The following is a 10,447-nucleotide window of genomic DNA, read 5'->3' as shown; positions in this document are numbered from 1 at the left end:
CCGGGGGAAGCCGCCCCGTGGCGGACGGCCCACGGCACGGGGCGGAGGCGAGATTTGCTCTGCAACTTTATTCACACGGGGTACCCTGCAGCGCCCATCCCGCCTGCCGCTGCAGGGCAGGCGGAGGCCGGGCGGCAGGAGGCTGGGTGCTCCGGGGGGTCCAGGCCCCTCCGGGCATCACTGGCAGGTGTTGTAGATCTGGACCTGCTGGTTGATGGTGGCCAGCACCTCCCTCATTCTGGCCTCCAGCCCGCCCAGCTGGGCCGCTTTGGCATCCAGCACCCGCTCGTTCCGCTCGTACTCCTCCTCCAGCGCTGCAGGACACGGGAACATGAGTCAGCCTGGCCTCCCACCGCTGCCCCCAGCGCCGCCCCAGCATCCCCGCTCCGGCCTCACCTCGCAGCCGCTGCAGTTTGCCCTGGGCGTCCTGCAGCAGCCCCGCGGCCTCCTCTCGCAGCTGCTGTGCCCGGCTGCCCGCCTGCTGCACGCCCTGCGCCCGGTGCTCCACCAGCTCCTGTGCTGTCCGGTACCGGTCCCGAAGTGGCCCGTCCAGCACCTGCTGGGCAGCGGGGCTGGTCAGCAGCATCACCACGGGACCCCTGCTGCCACATTGTCCCCCTGATCACCCACCTGCTTGGCCTCGCCGGCCCGGTCCCGCGCAGTGCTGGCTGCCTCCTGGGCACGGGTGGCTGCCAGGCTGTTGTTTGCACGTTTCACCTTCAGGGCATCAGTCTGCCTGTCCAGGAGCCCGATCTGCTCCATGGCACCTGCCAGCTGCTGCTCTGCACTTCCTGTCTGGGTCTGCATCTGGGGGTGGTGGCATGGGAGTTTGGTGGTCGCACGGTAGGAATGGGGTCCCGTGGTTGTAGGGATGGGGCTCTCACCATGCCAAGGGCACTCTCGCTGTGCTGGATGTCACCAGCAGCCTGCTGCAGCGCCCGCTCAGCCATGCCCTGGGCTTGCCGTGCCTCCTCCAGCGCCTGCCGCACGGCCTCGGCCGTGCCCCGCACTCCCTCTGCCCGAGCCCTGCGGCCACACAGCCAGGCCTCAGCATGGCTTGGGCTGGGCTCCCCAGAGGGACTGCATCCTCACGTCCCTGGGCTCACCTGGCCCGCTGGGCATCCTGCAGCAGCTGCCCAGCCTGCTGCACGTCACTGGCTGTCTGCTCCAGAATGGCATCCACGCTGGCCAGACTGCGCACCCGCGTCTTGATCTCCTCGGCCAGGCGGTGGATCTGGTCCGGTGCGGCGGGGAGTGACAGCTCCAGTACCCGACTGGCTACCACCTCAATGCTCTCAGGATCAGCCCCCTCCTCTGCAGGTGGAAGCAGTCAGTGTGTTCCCTACAGCACGCCGGGGTGCAGGGGGCAGGCAGGCCAAAGGGCAGAGAGGAACATGGGACAGGGCAGGGGGGCCAGAGATGCTGGAGGGCACAGGATGGCTGGGGCAGGGCAGGGACCAGGCAATGCAGCATGGGCAGGGGTGGCACAGCCCACATGCAGTGTTGGGACAATGCAGTGCAGCGCAGTGCAGGGTCAGTGCAGTGTGGTGCAGGTGCAGAGCCACAGAGCCCTGGGTAGGGGTGGCCAGCCCTCCCAGCATGCCGGCACTCACGGCTCAGGAAGGCCTTGACATGGCTGATTAGCTCCCTCAGCTCCTTGTTGGAGCTCTCCACACGGGCCCTGGTCCGGTTCGCCTTGTCCAGGGCTGCCTGTGCTCGCAACCGGGCCTCATCTGCCTTCCCCTTGGCCTCGGCCACCTGAGCATGGGCAGAGACCCTCGGTGCCAGCCCCAGGGGCTGCAGGGTGTGGCTGTGCCACCAGATCCCACCAGCACCCATGTGCCACACACCTTGTGGGAGAGCTGGGCCATGTCGCTGGCAGCCTGACGCAGCTCCTCCTGGGCATGGCGTGCCCGGTCCAGAGCACTGTCAGCCTTGGACACGGCTCCACCACAGCTCAGACCACCACAGCGTCGTCTCCCATCCTCATCCTGGCACCCGGCACCCCCACAAGGGCTCTCAGCACAGGGCACATCTCCCACCACACCGCAGACCTGCAAGGCAGCACGGGATCAGGGCAGCTCTGGGTGCCACTCCCCAGCTCCCTCCCTGTGTCCCACCTTCTCGTTGAGCGGCTGCAGGCTCAGTGCCTGTGCCCTTGCTGCCAGGTCCATCAGTGCCCGCCGGCTGGCTGCGTTGTGGCGGTTGAAGCCATCCCTGTGGCTGGCCAGGAGCTGCTCAGTGCGCTGCCGAGTGCCTGCCGAGGCACTGACAGGGCTGGGCACGGCGCGGGTGGAGGCGTCCGCCCGGCGCTCGGCCTCCTGTGACTCCTGATAGGACTGACGGATACTGTCATAGGCACCTGGGGGGCAGGGACACTGTCAGACCCCTGGCCATGGCTTGACCACCCTGGCCTGGCTCTGTGGTGTGGCTCACCAAGGAAATTGGAGGTCTTGAGGGTGTGTAGCCGCTGTTCCAAGTCCTGCAGGCTGTGGTTGAGGGCGCGGGCGCCCCGGTCCACAGTGTTCAGCACGTGGCTGGCATTGAAGTTGGCATCCTGAGCAGCCGTCAGCTCCCCTTCCACCCGTGTCAGCCTCTCAGTTGCCTCTTCAATCTGCCGCCTGCAAAGGAAGGGGGTGAAAAGCTGCCCCTAGGCTACCCTGGGAGCCGTGCCCTGTGCCAGGTGCTCACCGCAGCCCCTCCATGGTGTGTGTCAGGTGGGCAGCAGTGGCAGCAGTGGTGTTGCGGGTGGCCACCACGTCACGTACAGTGGCCAGTTTCTCCTCCAGTTGCCGGAAGGTGCCCTCGAAGGCGCCGGCAGCCCCGGTGTGCTGCAGGAGGCTGGCCCGCTCTGCCAGTGCTCGGGCACGGGCGGCCAGATCCTGCACCACACGGTCCCAGTCCCCAAAGCAGGGGTGGCAGGGCTGGCAGGCAGGGAAGGTTCCAGCAAAGCCCCGGGCACACTGGTCACAGCGGACTCCAGAGATGCCAGGCCGGCAGTCACAGTGGCCGCTGCTGCGGTGGCACTGGGCACTGGCTATGCCATGGGGGTCACAGTCACAGGCTGCAGGGAAAATAGTGTCAGGGCACCACAGGCTCCACTGTGGTCCCCCCACTGGCACCGGCTCTCACCTCGGCACTGCTGCCGCGGGTCACCCCAGTGGTGCTCCTGGCAGTCGGTGCAAGTGCGGCCACCAAAGCCTGGCCGGCAGGAACACTGCCCTGTGAACTGACAGACATGGCATGGCCGAGGCTGGCACTGCTGCAGCACACCCCCAGCCCCATCCCATCCCCCAACCCCTGTCCCTGTCGTGTCTCACCTGGTTGCAGGTGGGTGTCAGGGAGTGCTGGGGGTGGCAGGCACAAGGCTGGCAGCCTTGCCCACTGGCCAGGTTCCAGTAGTTGGGGCTGCAGCGGTCACAGCTCTGGCCCTCCACATGGGGCAGGCAGTGGCACTGCCCACTCTGCCTGTCACAGTGGCACTGCTGGGGCCCACAGGTGCTGGCATCAGTGCCCAGGGGGTTGCAGGAGCAACCTGGAACCAAGAGGCACTGAGCAGAGATAGAGTTGAGGGAATGAGGTTAAGGATGGGAATGAGATTGGGATGGAGATGGGATGGAAGTTCTGACAGAGCAGGAGCGGGATGATGATAGATGAGGATGGAAGCAGGATGGAGACAGAGATTGGACAAGGATGGGGTGGAGACTGGATGGAGGTGGAATGTGTGCAGCATAAGAATCACTGGTGGGGATGGGATGGAGATGGGACCAGGGTCAGGATAGAGCTGGAATAAGGACAGGATGGGGAGAGATGGATGGCAGCGGGGATGGGATGGCAATGGGGACAAGAATGGGCATGAGAATAGGATATAGATGGGATGGAATAAGTTGGACATGGTGACAGGGACTGGGCCACAGTGCTGGGCCTGAGCAGAGGAGACAATCCTGTTACAGGGCAGGGCTGCAGGGACTCCACAGCCCTGTGCAAAAGCAGGGGCAGCCATTGGTGCACATGGTCCCCAAGGACGTGTCAGGGCCTGGAGACAAGTCTGTGTCTGTCTTGGCAGGCAGTGGGTACTCACGCCTGCAGCTGTGTCGTGTGGCATCCCCGTAGAAGCCGGGCTGGCACTCGGCGCAGTGGGGCCCTGCGGTGTTGTAGAGGCAGCGCAGGCACTGCCCTGTGCGCCGGTCACACGCCTCCGGGTCCGTCACATCGATGTTATCGTGGCACTGGCAGGGCAGGCAGCGCCCGCCCTGCAGAGGGTCCCCATAGTACCCAGGGGCACACTCATCACAGCGGGAACCTGCTGACACAGAGCGCTGGGCAGTGCCTGGGGACAGGGCACCCCAGCAGGCACTGAGTGTGCCCTGGCAGGTACCCACCTGTGTACCCAGGGCTGCAGTGGCAGACGACCTGCTGGGAGTGGCTGTCTTGGTAGCAGGAGGCAGCGAAGTGGCGGGGGGTGCTGGGTCCCTCAGGACAGGGGCAGGGCCGGCAGTGCTGCCCAGAGCCAAGCGCTGGGTTCCCAAAGTGTCCAGCTGCACACCTGCAGGCAGGAGGTCAGCAGGAGCCGGGGCTGCTGGCAGCACCCTGCCCAGTCTGGCCACGTACCCCACCTACCTCTGGCACCTTTCTCCATCCGTGTGGTCACGGCAGCGCAGGCAGCTGCCTGTCCGAGGGTCACAGCTCTCAGCGTGCCCGTTGCACTGGCAGGGCCGGCACACAGGGAAGCCCCAGTGGCCGGGCTGGCAGCGGTCACAACGTGGGCCATGGGTGCCTTCACGGCAGGGGCACTGCCCAGTGGTGCTATCGCAGATGGTGCTCACTGAACCCTCACGGCTGCACTGGCATGCTGGAAAGCACAGCACCCTCAGCGTCTGGCCCCGAGCTGTAGAGAGCACCCCTTCCCCAGGCCCCCAGCCCTGGGATGCCCGGGCTCCTCTCCCACTGGCACTCACGTCGGCACCCGCCAGGCCCAAAGCCAAAGGTTCCCGGAGAACAGCGATGACAGCGCCGTCCCATGACATTGGGTTTGCACTGGCACTGCCCGCCCTGGGGCTGGCACTCGGCACTGAGCGAGCCCTGGGGATCGCAGAGGCAGGCTGTAGGCAGAGAGCAGGGTCAGTGTCAGCTGCTGTGGGACAGGGGGCGGGACAGGGGGCAGGACAGGGTGTGGGGCTGTACTCACACAGCGCCCCATCGTGCAGGATGGCCGAGAGGCTGTGCAGGAGGCTGGAGCAAGGCTCAGCCACAGGCGAGGGCCCCGCAGCGTGGAAAGGCTGGGCACAGTGGTACTGCTCAAAGGTTTCCCGGCGCTCCATGGAGCCGGGGTCACCCGCAATGAACATCTCCAGTGAGGAGTAACGGGGCAGGAGCACCAGCTGCGGGGCAAAGTCAGTGGGACATCATTCTCTCTGTGTCTCTCTCTGTCTCTTTCTGTCTGTGTTCCCTAATGGCTGCATCCTATCTCCCTGAAGGGCTGCTGTCCCCCCTCCCACTGCCCGTCTGCCCCTCACCGAATCGATGAGCACACTGGCAGTGGGATCCTGATGAGCAGCAGCACAGCCCAGTTCCAGGCGGAGCGTGTAGGAGACACCCTGCTCCAGACAGATGGGCTGGGACAGCACCACATACCTGGATGGGGGCAAAACACAGCAAGGGCAGCCATGTGCCTCCAGTGAGCCCCAGCACAGCCCAACCCTACTGAGGTGTTTACCTGGCACCAGAGGGGAGGCTGGTGGAGAGCTGGTCATCGGCAGGGATGGTGTTTCCACAAGGGCTGCTGGCGGAGACGGGGCTGGGGCGTAGCACCTTCAGCCTCACCTCCTGCCAGGCCTCTGGGTGCTGGCAGCCAAGAAGGGGCAGTGTCAAAAAGCCTCAGCATCTGGAACTCCCCACCACTACCTCCCAATCTGGCAATATATCACACTGCTGGCTTCACCATCTGGTGCTCACCTGTGGCTCATGGCGGATGACCACATCATACTCGGTGGAGAAAGGCACATCACTCACGTGGAACTCCACCCAGCCACCTTCCAACATGCGGGCAAAGCCTGTCCCTGTCCAGGAAGCTGGACGGTCTGGGGGTGGCTCACGCTCCACCACTGAGCCCTGGTGCAAGCAGGTGTTGTGAGATGGGACCCTGACAATCACCTTGGCCAGCAGGCACTGCTCTGCCCTGAGTAGGGAGGCAGACCGCTGCCTGCTGGTCTGGGCACCCTGCAAAGGGGCACCCACTGTGCTGCTCTGCCTGATGTCCTCCCCAGGGACACCTGCATTCCTTACCTGATGCAGCCGTGCATCCTCCGCCTCATAGGTGTAATGATCCAGGTTGATGCGGTAGAAACCAGTCTCCACCTGTTCACACTGTCGTCCTATCACATGGCTGCGGCACTGGCACTGCCCTGTCCCCATGGCACACCTGGTACCCCAGCAGCACCATCAGCCCTGATGCCAGGAGGGGTGCCCCTTGCCCTCTGCATCCCCACAAAGACTCACAGGTTGTTGCGGGCACCTCCCACATCGCAGTCACAGGGCCGGCAGCCTGGGAGGTCGTGGCTCAGTCCCCAGTGCTCGGGCTGCAGAGGGTCACAGGGTGTTAAAGAGCAGCTGTCTGTGTGCTGTAGTCCTGAGCACTGTGCAGGGGCCATGGCACAGCCCCACTCACCAGGCACTGGCTGCAGCTGCGCCCGGTCACCAGCCGCTTGCAGAAGCACTCCCCACTGACAGGGTCACAGCGGCTGCCATCAGCCGCCGTGCCACGGGGGTCACATTGGCACCCTGCATGGAGAGCCAGCAGTTTCCAGCAATGCCAAACAACGTGCCTGACCCCAATAGGTGCCACCCTGGTACCTACTCCGGCAGCCTTGTGGGTTGTCGGCGCTGAGGCCGAAGAAGCCGGATTTGCAGCGGTCGCAGCGGGGACCAGCCACGTGCTCCTTGCAGCGGCACTGCCCCGCAATCAGGCCCCTGGCTGGGTCATCAGCACCGTCACACAGCCCACCATCCAGAGAACCCTCAGGATCACAGTTGCAGGCTGGGGAGACAGGCAGGGTGAGCACTGTGACCACCAAAGCACCCCCCTGCACAGCCTGTCCCATACTGACCTCGGCACACCGCAGGGTCCCGCAGGTCCTTGGTGGGGTCCTTGTAGTAGAAGGGCTTGCAGAGGTGACAGCGACGGCCCATGGTGTTGTGCTGGCAGCCATCACACACACCCCCACTGGTGTTCCCCGTGGCCAGGAACACAGCCATGTCAAAGTGGCACCGCCGTGAGTGCTCGTTGCAGTCACAGCCTGCAGGGACAGCACCACTGAATGGCATGTGGCACCACAGCCCACACCTGGAAGGCAGAACCTCAAGTGCCCAACGTCCCCCGCCTGGGCTCTCCTTGCTCTGACATGCCTTACCACAATCACAAACCTCCCCAAAGCACAGCCCTGGCACTCCTGACACCCTCAGCCAGTCTGCATGACGCCAGTCACCACCAAACCACATCCCACTGTACAACACCCCAAAACCCCTGGCACAGCACAGCCTGGCAGCTCTGGCACTGGGATCACTGTGCTAGGAGCTGGTGCCAGCAGGGCACTCACGGCGACAGGCGTTGGTGCTGGAGCCCTCGGCCGGGCGCCAGGGCAGGTCTTGGTAGAAATCCTCGCAGCGCTCGCAGTTCAGCCCCTGCGTGTGGTGTTTGCAGACACAGCGCCCGTGCACCTGCCAGGATGGCACGGTGAGGGGCTGCGGGACCAGGCGGCACAGCTACCCAGCTCCAGCAGGGCACACAGGCCTGGCTCACCCTACCATGCCATCGGTGGTGGCAGGGGCCCCGCTGAGCGGGGCGCACTCAGAGGCGTGCCCGTAGCAGAAGCAGTTCCCGCGCATCACCAGCTCATAGAGCGCGCGTAGTAGTAGTACTTCTCCCGGATCTCCCGCCGTGAGTCCAGCAGGTTGTCCCCCAGCGTGTGCAGCTTGGTGAGGTTCACACGCAGGTTGGTGACACGCAGCAGGTCTAGGACAGGGAGAGACCCCTGTTGGCACAGGGTGGCTGGGCACATTTATGCACAGCTCACCTCTGCTGAGCACAGCTGGGCTGGGCTGAGCACGGCACAGGAGGCTGTGGGTGGTTCAGAGGAGCTGGGCATGGCTCTGCTTTGCTGGGCATGGCTGGGATGGACTGTGCACAGCATGGGGTATCCATGCAGGGCTGCACAGTATCAGGCTGGTCTTTTGTGGTTTTCTATATCACACAGTATTGGCCCAGGCCTGTGCATGGTTTGGCTCACAGGCACGTGGTTGCATGTGGCCAGGCTGGGCTGCACGTAGCTGTGGGGGTTCAGCTCCCACACGTGTAGCTGTGCACAGTCTGGATGTGCGTGGGCAAGGCTCTGCATTCCCACAGCAGAGGCAGGCTGGGACCCCACCAGTGCAGAACAACACCCTTGGCACAGCACCTTTTATGTGTCTCAGGGCACTCACCTTTGGGGGCCGTTCCCAGGAGATGGCTGTGCCTGGTGTGGTGGGTGCAGCCTGGGGCCTTGGGAACACAGGATAGCTTCCCCAGAACTGCAGTTTCCCAGAAGCCCTGCCCTGCAGATTCCACCCCTCCTGCTCCCAGTCTAAATTTAGCCTTGGGTGGGTGATTAACCCACTGTGTCCCATGCCCAGCCTGACTCCCCATCTCGAACCACAGCTGGTGTTGGGCTCAGCCATGGCACAGCCATCCTCCTCCATTTAACCCAATGCAGCCTGATCTTCAGCTGCTCTCACAGGGCAGGGTGCAGAGGGGCCCAGGACCCCGCAGGCTGGATCAGGTCCTGATCCCTATGTAGGGCCCAGAGCAGGGAGAGAGCAGCCAAAATAGCTACACCCAAAATAGAGCAGCCAAGCAGGAGCCCAGATGGCTGGCAACTCACTTTGGATGGCAGGGCTGTAGGGGTCCCGGATAGGAATGGCAGGGTCCAGCACCCGGTAGATGACCTGGAAGGGACAGCAAGGTGATGAGGGCAGTGCAGGGGATCCCCTGATTCTCCTGGGACACTACGAGGGCCTCACCTCCCCCTCAGTGGAGGGCTCGATGTCAGAGTAGCGGGACTCGCAGACGACATCATCGATGCGGCGCGGGGGCCCGTGGGGGACGTGGGGAAAGGAAGCAGCGCAGTCGTAGGCAAAGTAGCGATACACCTTCCAGGTGTGCCCAAAGTCAGCTGAGCGCTCCACCAGCATGGCCGCGGGGCGGAAGGTCTGCAGGACACCCGGGTGGGACAGGGGATAGCACCACAGTCCCTGAGGGCGTGTTCCATCCCATCCTGTCCCAGACTGGATACCCACACGCTGGGACCCACCTTGAAAGTCATGATGAGATGGGTGAAGTGGAACTCGGCCTCCAGGTCCAGCTGGATGCTGACATGCTCCACACCTGGGGGTGACAAGAAAGAGTGACAAGTGGAAGCACCCACTCACAGGTCCCGGGGGCTCGTCCCCCCCACCCGGCAGTGGTCCAGGGGCGCGGCCGCGGCCACAGGCTGAGTCACACTTCCTCAGTGTGGGAGGAAGGGAAGGAGAGCCCCCCGGGACAGGACAGGATGCTCCACCACCCCCACCCACTACTCACCGTTCTCTGACTGCCACCAGGCTTTCTTGGGGCGAGGGGCAAAGCTGGTGACCACATTCTCGATGCGGTGGCTGTTGGTGTTGGTGCGGGCATCGTAGGGCCGCCGGGAGTCGCAGATGAAGCACTTTTTCTCCTCCTGCGAGTTGGAAGGCTCAATGATGCGCGTCCCCAGCCGTGTCTCGTGCCCCTCATCCTTGTCTTGTCCCCCCAGGTCCCGTCCCACTCACCTGGAGGTGGCTGACGATGCAGTAGGGCTGGGGCCGGCGCAGCCCGCAGGTGGAGGTGGCACTCAGGCGGGCTGCTCGTCCCACCAGCAGGTCCCCGGTGGCCGGGTAGCAGCTGCCGCGGGCACAGCCCTGGGGGGAATCGGGGGCCAGGGCCACCCCCAGCCCTGCGGAGCGGCGGGCGGCTGAGGGCGCTGCGGGGCCGGGGGGGCCGGGGCCGGGTTTCCCCCCGCCGCGCCCGGGGCCCCTTCCGCGACCGCCCGGAAACGGGACGGCGGGGCCGGGCCGGACCCTGGCGCCCACCGGCCCCGCCGCGGCGCGGAGCGCGGACTCACCGGCCAGCAGCGGCAGCAGCAGGAGGACGGCGGGGCTCCGCTTCGCCGGGCTCCGCATCGCGGGGCGCGACGGGGCCAGACGGGACGGAAAGGGGCGCAAAGGGCGCGCAAAGGGGGCGCTCGGCAGGTGCCCGCCGGTCCCGTCCCGTCCTGTCCTGACTCACCGGTTCCCCTTCTCGTTCCCGTTCCCAGTCCCTTCCCCGTCCCCTTCCCGGTCCCTCCCGGCCCCTCCGAACTGGCGGCAGGCGCAGCGCTCAGGGCTGCGCGGAAAGCGC

At 65.0% G+C, this 10,447-nt stretch overlaps 1 protein-coding gene across 1 annotated transcript; it reads right to left on the bottom strand.

Annotated features, from left to right (window-relative positions):
* Positions 1-39: 39 nt before the first annotated feature.
* LAMB2 (laminin subunit beta 2) lies at positions 40-10,432 on the bottom strand. Its single transcript, XM_030956572.1, is given in 34 exon segments — positions 40-314; positions 397-556; positions 631-807; positions 885-1,026; positions 1,107-1,314; positions 1,614-1,758; positions 1,851-2,054; positions 2,121-2,362; positions 2,437-2,621; positions 2,692-3,064; positions 3,133-3,229; positions 3,321-3,535; positions 4,082-4,303; positions 4,383-4,546; positions 4,621-4,852; positions 4,959-5,102; positions 5,189-5,381; positions 5,517-5,634; positions 5,717-5,844; positions 5,956-6,111; positions 6,286-6,421; positions 6,499-6,578; positions 6,668-6,780; positions 6,857-7,036; positions 7,107-7,295; positions 7,596-7,716; positions 7,804-7,905; positions 7,908-8,011; positions 8,916-8,979; positions 9,055-9,243; positions 9,345-9,418; positions 9,614-9,749; positions 9,841-10,004; positions 10,173-10,432. Coding segments are annotated over 34 exon segments (5,352 nt in total). The 5' UTR covers positions 10,231-10,432; the 3' UTR covers positions 40-177.
* Positions 10,433-10,447: the final 15 nt, after the last annotated feature.

Source organism: Camarhynchus parvulus, chromosome 12 (assembly GCF_901933205.1).
Source record: "Camarhynchus parvulus chromosome 12, STF_HiC, whole genome shotgun sequence".
Taxonomy (NCBI): Eukaryota; Metazoa; Chordata; class Aves; order Passeriformes; family Thraupidae; genus Camarhynchus; species Camarhynchus parvulus.
This window is presented reverse-complemented; position numbering and strand designations above follow the sequence as displayed.